The following is a 13,606-nucleotide window of genomic DNA, read 5'->3' as shown; positions in this document are numbered from 1 at the left end:
AATCGACTCAATGGCAATGGGTTTGGTTTGGTTTTTCACATATTAGATAATAGTGTTTTATCAGCACTACATTTCCTGGACTTGGTAATTATACTCCAGTTAAGTAAGAGATGGTCTCATCCTTAGGAAACACATGCTGAAGTATTTAGAGTGAAGGGGCATAACATCTGCACTTAATCCTCAGGCACTTCAGGAATAAAAAAATAATGTGTCCATATAGAGGGTGGGATTGCTAAAACAAGTGTGGCAAATTATTAGCAACTAGTGTATCTGGGTAAAGGGTGTATGTGAGTTTTTTATAATTCTCTTACAACTCTTCTGTAAGTTTGAAATTATTTCAAAATAAAAAGTTTTTAAAAGTTAAAAGTTAAACTGAAAAACATATGCCTACTTAAAGGTAGAAACCCTCGTGGTGTAGTGGTTAAGAGCTATGGCTGCAAACCAAAAGGTCAGCAGTTCGAATCCACCAGGCTCTCCTTGGAAACCCTATGAGGCAGTTCTACTCTGTCCTTTAAGGTCATTGAGTCAGAATCGACTCGACAGCAATGGGATTTAAAGGTAGATTTACAGTGCATGTCTAAATGACTAATCCATACTGGTCTGGAAAGTAATGTTTTAGAGGCATATCAATTCACCGAAGAGATGCAAGAGAAAAAAAAAAGCGTATTATTTATGTATGAGAAAACCAATCACATTAAGATAAACTTATTGAAGTCTACATAATATTCATTACACGCTAAAGGCACTAAAATAAAACTTTAGGAATTCACTGTGGCATTAAATTCCATTTCCCCCCCAACTCCACGTACATGCGCGCGCGCATACACACTCCAGTTAGGAAAAAATGCAAACCTACTAGGAAGAACAAAAAGGGCAGTTGCCATTCATTCTTTCCCTCACACTTTTAAAATCTGATTATCATTTTCTAAGCAGTGAGGCTACAGCCTACCTTAAATCCCTTCCTGAAAGCAATCAACTGGAAGTATAAAGATTTCAGAAGAAAAATCTTTTTAAATTCCTCCTGTGCTATTTATCAATTTTTCTAATATCTATTAAGTACTATAATATACAAAGTATTGTATAAGGCACCGTGGGGAATACAGTGGTGACTAACACATGATCCTGGCTCCAAACAGTCTTGGTCTACTGAGGAAGTAGTCACATCATGAAAATATACAAGAAAATATTCACTTTAACAGGAAGGATAGAGAAGTCTTCTTAGAAGAGACAGAATTTAAGCTGGGCCCAGAAAGAGGGATAAAATTTGTGCAGGTAGCTATGGTGGCTAAGGAAAGGGCATTCTAGGCAGAGGAAACAAAAGAGGGAAATACACCGATAATGGATGCAAAATGCTGACTTCTGATATACTTCTTTACATATTTCATCACTCAAACCAAGCCACTTCGAAGAGTTAGACAGGTCCTACTGTAGGGTCACTATGAGTTGGAATCAACTGGACAGCAACAGGTATTAATAATTATATCAAGACACAACAAGTGTAACCTCTGGGACTATTTGAGACAAACTTGAATTTATTTTGTTATCCTATTTATAAGCCCGTAGCCATTTCTGAGCATCTAGAAAATCTATAGACTAGTAGGAAAAAATATTTACTAAATACTTTCTTAGGGGCTACATAAAAGTTCTCACTTAATCTTCACAAAATCATGCTTTAAGGAGGGTATTATTTTTCCCATCTTATGAATGAAGAAACTAGAGCTGAGAAAGTCACCTGGGACTACAAAGCCAACGAGTGTGGTAGATCTGAAATTTAAACCCAGACAGCTTCTAAGCCCAATTTTTTTTTTCACTATATTATTTTGTAGGTTAAATTTCATAATTCTAAAAAGCAAAGGTATCAAATAGGTATCAAGAAATATTCCCCATTACAAACATAAACAAAAGAGGGAATAAAAAGAAATCATCATGAAAATTCTGACCAGTTGATGGACCATCTCAGGAAAGAATCTAGAGTTCCCCTAGAGCCTAGACCCCACTGCTTATTTTAAACAGAAATGAGAGTGAAGCTTACCCATTCATTGGCTACTACAGAATGGGTAGTACTTACCAGTAGCAGTAGAATATTAACTTCATTCATTCACTCATTCGCTTACCCACTCACTCAATACACATCTTTTGAAGACCATCTATGTGCAAGATAAATACGGTCCCTGCTCTCTTGGAAATTATATTTTATAAGGGTTGGAGTGGGCAGCTAGGCAATAAAGAAGGAAATACACAAAATATCAGATAGTGACAAGCACTATGCAATAAAATAGGAAAGCATATAGGGTCGCCATGAGTCACAATCAACTCGAAGGCAAAGGGTTTGGTTTTGGTTTTTGGTAATAGAGAGTTAGTGGTTAAGCTATCTACATTGATTGATAGAAGGTTTCTAAGAGGTGGCATTTAAATAGAGATGTGAATGACAAAGAGCAAGTCCTGCAAAGATGAACAGAACAATCCAGGCAGAAGAAACAGCTAACGGAAAAGACCTAAGATGGATATGAACCTGGGAAAGAGAAAGGCCTCTGTGGCTACAGTAGCACTTTCCAGTAGAAATACAATGCGAACCATATATGTCATCTTAAATTTTCTAGTAGCATCATTGAAAAAAGTAAAAATAGGTTAAATTAATTTTAATTAAATATTTTATTTAACCCAATATATCCAAAATTTTATCATAAACATGTGATCAATATAAAAAATTATTAAAATATTTTATATTCTATTTTTCATACTAAGTCTTTGAAATTTGGGGAATTATTTTCCATTCACATCACATCTCAATGCAGACTAACTACATTTAAAGTGCTCAACAGCCACACAGGGCTAGAAGCTACCTTACTGGATACCACAGGGTTACAGCACAACAGGCAAAGGCAGAGTAACACACAATGAGGTGGGAAGGTATACAGAGACCAGATCATACACAGCTTTTGTAAACCAGGGTTAATGAAGCTGGATTTTACTCTCATTGAAATGATACTGACCTGCAGTGTTTTTAACAGAAGGGTAACCCAATGATGTTTATATTTTAAAAAGATCACTTTAGCTGCTCTGTGGTGAATGGTTTATTGGGGAGCATCAGTAGAAGCATGGAGACAGCTAGGAGACTGCTGCAGTAGTCTAGGTGAAAGGTTAATAGTGGCCTGGGTTGTAGGGTAAGCAATGGAGGGGAACGAGGAATGAATGGATTTTGGATATGTTTTGAAAGTAAGTCAACAGGACTTGAATGTGAACAACGGGAAAGGGGAGAAAAAAAGAAGCAAGGATAATGATTCCTAGAAAAGTTATGGAAGATGTTTGTTGTGGGTATAACAGGGAACCTCACTCCTGAGGCAATGTGAATTCTGTCACAGACAGAGAGAGCTAACTATTTTAATAGTTATTTACAACAACTGTAACTGGTAACTTTACCATTTACTTAATGATAAAACATTCTCTGTAAAATCTGGCTTCTTACTTCCTCAGTGTAAAACAACTTTTCAGTAACATTTACTATTATAAGATATTTCTGAAATTTAATCTATAAGAAGCAGAATTAAAGAAAATATCTCATTTTAAAATGGCAGGGAAAGGGGTCACGTTTATTCACTTTAAGTCAAAGACTATTAGAGCTGTGAAGGAAACTTTATATACTGATCACCTGGTTCAAGCCCATTTCACAGATTAGCAAATGGAGACCTAGAATGTTAAGTAACATGCCCAAGATTACAAAGAAAATCAGGAAAAAGATCCAGTTAAACTGAATGCACTTAAGTTGGTAATGTCTTGCTCATCATAAGCTCATTGCCTACCATAATGTCAGAAATACCTAGAACTTTGTAGAGTCCAAAAGTTTTTTGTTTAATGAATGAACAAGAACAAAAACAGGCCTGTCTCCTAATTCCCATACCAGTGTTCTAATCCTTCAGTGGGTCTCTTAGAAATAAGATTTATCATTTAGATAGATGGATAGTAGCTAGACAGAATACATAAGACTGTGTGTGTGTATATATATGTATATACACACACAGTGTATATACATAGGAGCCCTGGTGGCACGGTGGTTAAGAGCTACTGCTGCTAACCTAAAGGTCGGCAGTTCAAATCCACCAGCTGCTGCTTGGAAACCCTATGGGGCAGTTCTACCCTGTCCAATAGGGTCGCTATGATTCGGAATTGAATCAATGGCCAACAGGTTTGGTTTTCTTTATATACACACACAGTATATATATTCTATCTATAATTTACATATATACATACGTATAAATTCAACAGCAACTTCAAAGCCAAAGAACGGCATAGGAAAATGCATTATGAATCTGGTCTCATCTAAATCCATCTTGGCATGAACAGTTATGGGAAACACATAATTTTGTAAACGTAATGCATTGAGCTAAAAACTGGAAGATGATTTATTATTGATTCTTAATACTTTATTATTTTATCTCTCAGAAAAATGTCCTTGCCAAAAGAGGACTTAGCAAGTTCTACTAGATCAACAACTCATCATGAATTCTTGTAAAGTAACAAGTACTTAAAGCATCACTTCTATGAAGATTTTTCGAGCCTGAAATCAGTAATACTTGATTTGGTTTAGTCAATCTCCAGACTATCAGCTATTAAAATCATATTGTAATAATATAATTTTAAATTACCTTATTTTTATGCAAATAATGCGCGCCTTCTATGTTTGTTGACCAACTGCTCCCTCCCCACCCCTCCAGGTATTTTCATAAGCATGCTATGCTAATTTTTTTGATAGCAACATGTAAAAAAAAAATTGGCATAGCAGGCACACTTCTGAAAATACTTAACAGAGGGAGGGAGCAGTCGGCAAACAAACACAGAAGGTATACATTATTTGCGTAAAATATGGTAAATCACTATTGACTCAGAAATTAGGACAAATCCTTTCCAGCACCAGAAAAGAAAACTGCTTCCAAGTCTAATGCTGCATAATGTAAGACCTTCAAATGCTAAGGCAGTTATTTAGCTCCTCTGGTTAACAGCATTTTTCTTGGCATTCTCCTAGTCCTTACAATAGTGTGTCATAGATCTCAAACTGCTGCAGTTTTCTATTTTATTATTAATACTGGGGGACAGACAAGAATCATCAACTAGCAAGAAATTAAAGGCCTAATTTTTGACCAGCATCTAACTCTTACATCTTCCAAAGGACCTGATTTAGGTAATGTAGCTAAGCTATGAGTGGGATAAACTTGCCATAGTCACAAAGGAGCATAACCTGGCACTGCAAGGCTTGAAGCAGAGACCTCCTAGATAGATAAGGAAATTGCACACGGGCCAGGGCTCTCTGAATTGCTGTTTACTAAGAGAGCACTCCCCTCCTTATCCCAGCTTTTCTAGTTTAGGAACAGACAATAAGGAAGGAAATTACCAGCTAGCATAAGGCTTCAAATCTTTTATTAGATATATGAACAGCCTTGGGTCCTCAGGTACAAATTCTGAAAAAAGGGAAATAAATCAATTTGCATAATTTCAGAAAATTAGTAAATAGGACCACTACACTGTTGCTTTTTTCCCCCTTCTCTTTAAAATAAGGAAGAAAGAAAAGGAAGGGAGAGAAATCCTGATGGTAATATTTAATGGTGCACAGAATGGGGGAAGTGGAGGATTAAAAAAAGGAATCAAAATTCTGACCTTACAGAATACTCTCATTCTTTAGGATAAGAGGTTTTCTTCATCTTTGTAGTAGAATTTAAAGAAAAAAAAATTTCATGGTTTTTTCTTTCTATGAACTAAAAAGAGAACTACCAAAAAGAATTTATACTATTTCTGTTCTTTCACATTTGTTCACAGAAACTGACAAAAGCCAGTCTGCCTTTGTCCTGCTTAGCTCTTGTTTTGCTATAAAGCACAACAGCCCTTAAGGAGCTTAAAAGTCAATCTACTTAAACAATAGTTCGGTGTCAAAAATGTACACATTTTATTTACACTCACTTTTAGCTCAATTTATCCATTTTCTACCGAATTCTTAATTATTGGCGAAAACAGCATAGTGATTACAAATATCATGATTCTTCAAGCTGAATGCCATTTTCTCCCTCCTCCTGTTTTATTATTCTACAAACAGTAAAGAAGGTAAGCCAGGTGACAACAGAAGGGGCATACACTATTGTTTTCAAGCTCTAGTTTTCTAATGTCCACATTCAGTGAAGTAGAGGAAGTTGACCTAAAGGGACAGTTATCACAGTTTATGTGCTCATTACCGTGACAATTTTCTTCGAAGAAAAGCATCCTCCTAGGATCCTCAGGTTACAGAAGAGGGCTCTTAGTTTAAAATAAATATTTACTTTTCAGGCAATGTGGTCTAATATATAGAATGAAAAGGTCTTGCTTAACAGGAATCTTTGGCTCTATCTGGGTAAGGTTTATCCATATCTCATATCGAGAGAATACATGACATCATCTTTAAAATTATTCCCAACTCCAAATTTTGATGAATCAAAGCCCAAAAGATACTATTTTTAATTAATTAAATATGGGGTGGAAAACCTCCTTTTCTTTTGCCTGTAATTTTCCAAGTATTGGTCATATTTGAGGGAAAACAAAAGCTTCCCATCTACCCTGCCCAGACTACCTTTAGAATCTAATATGGTGAGTACATCATGTTTAATTTTTGACACCTATGTGTGGTCACAGAAACAGCTATAAAGGCCAAATTTAGTTGTAAGGCTTCACTAAAAGGAAAATAAGCAACAGAAAAGAAGCATACAAGTACGAGGCATACTAATACTTAGCATTTTATACAAATGAAAATACATTTTAAAACTTCTCGATTTTTATGTTTTTTCAAAATATATACTGTGTCTGATAATTTTGTATAAATTTAAAAACTTTCTCCCATTTTCTGAAGTTTTTATTGTGATAAAAATTACATTTAGACCTGTGCATATATGTGTATATGTACATATATGTACATATTGATCATAAAGAACTACTTTTTAAAAACTTCAAGTGACAATCACCAATTTCATTTGTAATCAAGGTTTAAATTTCTGGGATTGTGTTGATCAGTAGCAGGCTTTCCAAAAATGCTTTCTAGACAGTTGACCTTTGTAACGGTATACCTAAAGAATTTGTATCAAACAGAATGTGCCAGAATGTTTCACAAAGTTAACTGAACCTAGCACTTACTGTTGGTATAGAAACACAATAGCATCTGTCAGGTCTCTGTATATAGCTGAATTTAAAAGGTTGGTATGAAAACAATTGGGTGGGCAGACATGAAGATCAACTGCCATCCTCTAGTCATTAAGAAATTTCGAAAGGGAATATACGGAGAAACTTTCGTATCACACAATAACAAGTGAATCCTTTCTTAATGGCAAACATACCCCAGTAGAGCTCTGTAGACCACCTGGCAAGACAGTGTTTGCCTTATCATTTTAAATGCCAATATATTAATTCCAAGCCTCTTTTATGAGCAAGTCATCATTAGTACTCAAATGATCTATCAATTACAATAAATCTTGCCCAGATGTTACAATACTTTGCTGATGGACTAACAGGTTTTCCCCAAACTTTTACCGTATGCTCTAATCATTTTGAGGCATACTTGGGCATGAAAGGCTTAATGCTCTATGGAGGAGAACTTCCTTCCTTACAGAAAGCCACCGGGAGAAAACATCTATAAATCTTAAAAAAAAAAAAAAAAAAAAGGAAAAGAAAGAGAAAAGAGTTCCAGTGCCAGCAATGAGTTTAAATGTCTTCTTATTGCAGGGTAAAGTTAATTGGCAATCTTTACCTTTTTGTCATAAAAATTTTGATAACAGGAAGGCCAACAGATAATATTACAAAGAGGATTGTGAAAAGCAAATTATCTGAGTGTGAAGACGCAGCACAGTGGGTTCATCGATTTTTCTCAATTCTAGACTATTAACCCTCACTTAGACAGAAATCATGTGACGCCTGAGGCTCACTAGCTATATAATCAGAAAGGCACTATGTAGCCATTTTATATACCTGGATCCGGAGTGGCAAATAATCTTCACAGAGATCATCCCACAGCTCCTGCAGGTCTGTAATCTCCAAGGGATAACTCACAGCTGTCTTGTGAACGGGTTTCAAAGACCTGTTAAGGAAACCGGAACTAACTCCATCTGTCATGTTATGGCCAGGCTTGGCTGCAGGTGGGCTGGATTTCACTGGAATAGGAAGCTTGCTGCCTCGGGGGCTCTGGATGGGCTTATAATCAAGACCTTTAATCATGCTAAGAGCTAGCTCCAGCTTGTGGTTACACAGATGCTGTGGAGCCTGTTCATCTAAACAACAGTCACACTTTACAAGTTCCTTTACACTTCTCTCAGCTTCCTCATCCTTCTGTTGTGGAGGACTAGCCTGCACACTTGCATCCAAAGACTCCACAGAGGAACCTGGTGTCCCTTCCTCCATGCTTTCTCCATCTGGGGCTACCTTTGTGCTTGTTAAGTCCGGTGGTCCTGCCTCAGACAAAGCTAGTTCTTCTGTGCAAATGCTGGTAGACCACCTAGTAGAAGGGCCACAGGAGATACTTTTGGCCACCTTTCGAGGCACCTTACAAATGGCTTCATAGTCAGAATCAGCAACCCGCAAACCTGCACAACCACGGCATCTCCTGGGTCGGTTTCCAGGGCCTTCAAAAGTATGGCAGCTGTGTGGCTCCTGAAGCTGATCTTCATTTTCCACCCAGCACTCAAACCCTGAATAGGCAAAGTCTTCCTGGAGCAGTGCAGAGTATCTGACATCCGGTAAGCCGGAAATGTCAACCGTTCCATTCCCCGCCTTGGTGTCGGCGCCAGAGTCATCGTTATTCTTCCGATACATGCTGGCAATGCAGAACTTGAGGCGATCCTTCTCCAGCAGAAGCTTTTGCAAGCGCTCAATAGAAAGGGCTTCGATCCGGGCTATAACCGTGTCGAATCTATAGATCCGATCAAGCATGAAAGCACACTTGCTGCAAGCAAACTCGGCTTTGCCATCGCGGGAGACATCCTTGCCCAGGACGTGAGAAAGCAGAACTTGCAGGTTGAGCTTGGACGCTGTGTGGAAGATCCAGCGTCGCTGGTTTCCACACAGCTCCCGGGCACAGATTCTGCAAATCTCCTTCATCTTCCCTCCTAGAGGGTGCCGCCGAGCTTCCCCCAAGGCGGCGGCTGCTCAGAGATCACTCACTCGTTCTTGGTTGCGCTCGGTCTCCTGCCCCGGGGGTCTCCAGCTGGCATGACACAGTCCGGAGGGTCTCCACTCTGCAGGCGCAGCTCCGCCACCCGCACGCGGGCTCTGGGTACCAGAGTGGCAGCCCCGCCCCTCAGGGCGGGAGCGGACGTAGAAATGCTTCAGGGGGATGCTGAGTGACAGCGGCGCAGGCCGCGTGCGGAACCTGCCAAGTCTCCTACAGCTGTCTCTCCCTCCAGCCGCCGCGTCCTCAACGTCCTCCCCTTTTAGCAGGCTGGGTCTTCGGTGCAGTAGCGGCCACTCGCTGCTGACACAAAGGCTCAGAGATTGAGGATCAGATTTCAAGATGGCGTCAGCGGCTCCGCGCCTGCGGCCACTTTGCGGCTCCGCTGGGGGCTGTAGTCCTGGAGGCTGGCTCCCAGCTCTGCGCATGCGGGGTCGCGAGTGCGTGCTCTGGCCCCAAATCCGGACACTGCTTCTCGGGCTAGAACGATCACAGTTGCTCACAGTGGATACAGAGTAAAGAGCAGGTCTGACGCTGACCACTGCCAGGCCACTTTCATCTGTTCAGATCCACCAAAAGAACGCACCGATCTTCTCAAGGATACGCCCTCCTGCCCCTTCAGGATGTCCCCCCCCCGCCAGGCTTCTCGTGGGGAGGAGAAAGCCGCATCCCCTCCCCCACTCCCACGAGGAGTGCCACGTACTCTGGATGGAGCAGCCCGTCAGGGCCACTAGGTACAGCTGCGCGCCGCCTCCTTCCCGCCTGCAGCTCCACCTCCTCGGCCTCTCGCCTTGGTTGCCCGCATTAAAAGGCCCCTGGGCTGCTGGGGGCGGAGCGGGGGTGATAACCAGAGGGGGCGAGTAGGGCAGGTTTTAAAAAGAGACATCCACTAGTTTTGCTCTTCTCTGGACTATTGGGAGTATCCAGAAAAGAGAAGACAGGTGCTTCCCCCACTGATGTTGGGGGAGAGGGGGCTGGGTTTAGCACCCCTGGGCGAACGAAATCAGGAAAAGAGCACAAAGCAGTCACCTGAGAAAGAGTCCAGCAAATGCCACGTGAATGCAGCTGGTTAATCAAGATTATGTTGATAATAGAAGAGAAAATGCCGTTTTCCAAGAATATAGACACTTGACAGTAGATTACCGTTACAGACTTCTCCTTCAGGCTCAGGGAGGCTAGTCCTTATTTTGGGGGCAGGGAGGGTGGACAAACACTAGAATAAAACACTAAGCTTCTTTGAGTAAGAGTGGAGAGTGTGTCTGGGAGTGCTGCTCTCTGCAGTAATAAGCCCCTACCCCTGCCAAAAAAAAAATAAGTTGCGGTCGCGTGGATTCCCACTCAAGCGACCCTATAGGACAGAGTAGAACTGTCCCGTAGGGTTTCCAAGGAGTGGCTGGTGAATTCGCAAGCCGAGCTCTTAGGAATTTCAATGACTTCAGTCAGTACCCTGTCCTTCAGTACTATACAGCTGTAAATCCTCCCACCTTTGGCTATAGAACTTGGAATGCACACAGAGAGTGGAGGGGAGCTGGAGCTCTGACTAGGTGGAATGCAGATATCAGAGACCATTTATAGTAAGAAATTCTCTTCTTGGCTTGAGAAGGCATGCAAACACCAGACAGGAGGAACAACAGCCTCAGCAATCACCTGGAGTCCCCCAGAGGAGGACATCTCCCAGTTGTAATAATGCTAAATTTAGCTAGCCTGACCTTGTGAGATAAGGCCAGGAAAAGTCTTAAGTATTTCTGAACCCCACCCCCAGGACAGAACCCATACTCCTAGGCCTGGAAGCATTCAAATGCCTTCAATGAGAACTCAATAAACTCTCAGATCCCTCCATTGTGAGGGAGGATGGTTCTTAGAGCTTTGGGCTTAGTAGGCTACAGAACTTTGCATATATGGTTTCACCTAAATATGCACATTCTGTCCCTAAAACCAAGTATGTAAAATAAAGTTTCAAGAAGAACGCAACACAACTGCATTTTTGCCTGCCTCTAGGTATATGAGCTTCAAAGTTAAGAAAAAAATCAAACAATCTTTGGTATCTGTAATGATCTACAGAGATGCGAGGAGTTTCTGGACAGACTGCCTGCCAGGACGCTACCCTGTACCCAGTCTTAAATTTTTGTCCTAAAGAGCAGCAAGAACTCAAAGGCCCATAAAAGTGCAAGTTAAGACATTGGTGGAGGCTTCCTCTTTGATTATGGCTACAAACCACATTTTTCTACTGGGAAAATGCTAATGAAACAAAGTTATTAGTGAAACAAAGTGCCTTTCAGGAGCAAACTCTGAATGATACTTTGTATTAGTCTGTATTCCTCAATAGGATTTTGCATCTGGCTGATAGTTTCCAAACTTTAATAACAATATGTTGATGGCTCCGTGTAGAGGAAGTGCAACTCAATATGAAGAGTGAAAAGGCAATTTACTGTTGAAGAATATCTTTGCTAGAAGTAAGATCAACATACTGAAACGGAGACCTGTGCATATCTAGGCTTCTGACAGCAGATAGGAATAAACCAGCTAACATCAAAGAAAATTTGAAGATAGCACTCTATTCACCCTAGATAAAATACTTTAAAACTGTATCTCAAAGCAAGCTATATATCAATCTATAGTACTAGAACTACTCTTAACATGATCCCTTGATATTATAAAATAATTTCATACCAACTAAAATGTCAGTGGTGTATAGATAACAATAAAAAATAAAAACAAAACTTAGAAAAAAATTATGTGATAAATTCAGCATTCTCTGGTCCTTACCAATATATTTTTGGTCAAGATTTTATAGTTAATTAACATTGGCTACCTATGTGAAGGCAAGCAAAATGGGGGGCTGAACAGGAGACATTTACTTTTTATTTATTTATTTATATATTGTATGTTATTTGAATTTTTAGCAATGAATGTATATTTATTTTAATTTTTTTAATTTAGAAAATATTCTATAGTTAAAACTAAGGATAGTGACAATTTAACACACTAATATCAGAATCTATGTGGTAAACTCGAGCCTAAAATGAGAATTTTTATAATACATATGTTATATATTTATATGTAACATATATACTGTATATATATGTGGACAACTTATATAAACAAAGATTTAAAGAGGATATACAACCAAGTACTAAGCAGTGGTTATGTCTGGAGAGTAGAATTATGGATACTTATTTTCTTCTTTCCTCATTCGTATTCTATAATTTTCTACAGTTTGTAAGCATTGCTTTTGTAATAAGAAAAAATTATTGTTACTAAGAAAAAGGTAGGGCAAACAACTTGTGATATATTCATATAATGCAATACTAACCAGCAATTAAAAAGAATGAACTAGTAATACACACAATATGAATGAATCTCAAAAACATGTTAAGTGAAAAAAGCCATATACAAATGAGTCCATCATGTATGATTTCATTTATCTGAAGTCTAACAACAGGAAAAACTAATCTATAGTGATAGAAATCAGAAAGTTGTTGTGGCTGGGTGGTAGGGTGAGAATTGATTGCAAAGGGGCACAAAAGAATTTTCTTGTTTTTGAGTGATGGTTACATGGGTGTATACAATTATCAAAGTTCATTGAACTGAACACTTAGGTATATAAATTTGTATGTTAGTATAGCTCAGTAAAAAAGGTAAAAATGAGTAAATAAATATAAAAATGTATAATATTGTCCATAAATTTTTAATCTGAGGGATTTCTTTGCCAGAAAGTAATCCCCCACTTGACTGTAGGAATGACTTTGAAAATCAGAAAAATAAAAAATAGCCCACAAGAAATTCTATAAAAAACTCAATTGTAAGTTCAAAATTGTATAGTTCTTATCCATAGCAGCTTTCGAAAATGTGATTTTATATGGAAGCACACACCATACGTTTATGATTGAAGCAAGGCATGTTGTTAAGGTGAGACTTACGGCTTTGGTGATGATTTAGAATAGAGTGATTATCTCTAAAACTTATCAAAGGTACATAATAAAGGAAAACTTGACTGAGAACAGGTTTCATATTATGATAAACTAGTATGAATTAAACAGATGATTAATTTTACATATCAGTAGTTTGCCATCAAACTGGGTTGATAACTGCATTCACAGCACTTACTAGTTGTATGTCCTAGGTCAAGTCATTTATATCTGGCTCTTAATTTCCTCATCTACAAAATAAATCTGCTGAACTTAAAAGAGTGTTTTTTTACATTTATCATGCATCAGAATCGTGTAGAGGTTGTTGAACTACATATTGCTGGGCCCTACCCCAGAGCTTCTGATTAAGTTGGTCTGGGGTGGAGCCCACTAATTTGCATTCCTAACAAATTCCCAGATCCAGCTGATGCTGCCATCTGGAACCACACTTTGAAAAGCACTGAACTAGAACTATCGTGAACTGTATTCAGAAAAATCTCAGTCAAGAGATCATAAGTTCTGCAGATTC

General features: G+C 39.0%; 1 protein-coding gene across 1 annotated transcript in view; it reads right to left on the bottom strand.

Annotated features, from left to right (window-relative positions):
- The window catches only part of LOC101357386 (myomegalin), an 83,003-nt gene extending 73,369 nt beyond the window's left edge, over nt 1–9,634 (bottom strand). The window contains exon 1 of the mRNA XM_023734858.1: nt 7,975–9,634. Within this exon, the coding sequence (XP_023590626.1) occupies nt 7,975–9,099 (1,125 nt within the window). The 5' untranslated portion in view covers nt 9,100–9,634. The remainder of the gene's footprint in view (nt 1–7,974) is intronic.
- Between the last annotated feature and the right edge of the window lie 3,972 nt (nt 9,635–13,606).

This window comes from Trichechus manatus, unplaced genomic scaffold, assembly GCF_000243295.1.
Source record: "Trichechus manatus latirostris isolate Lorelei unplaced genomic scaffold, TriManLat1.0 scaffold00073, whole genome shotgun sequence".
Lineage (NCBI taxonomy): Eukaryota > Metazoa > Chordata > Mammalia > Sirenia > Trichechidae > Trichechus > Trichechus manatus.
This window is presented reverse-complemented; position numbering and strand designations above follow the sequence as displayed.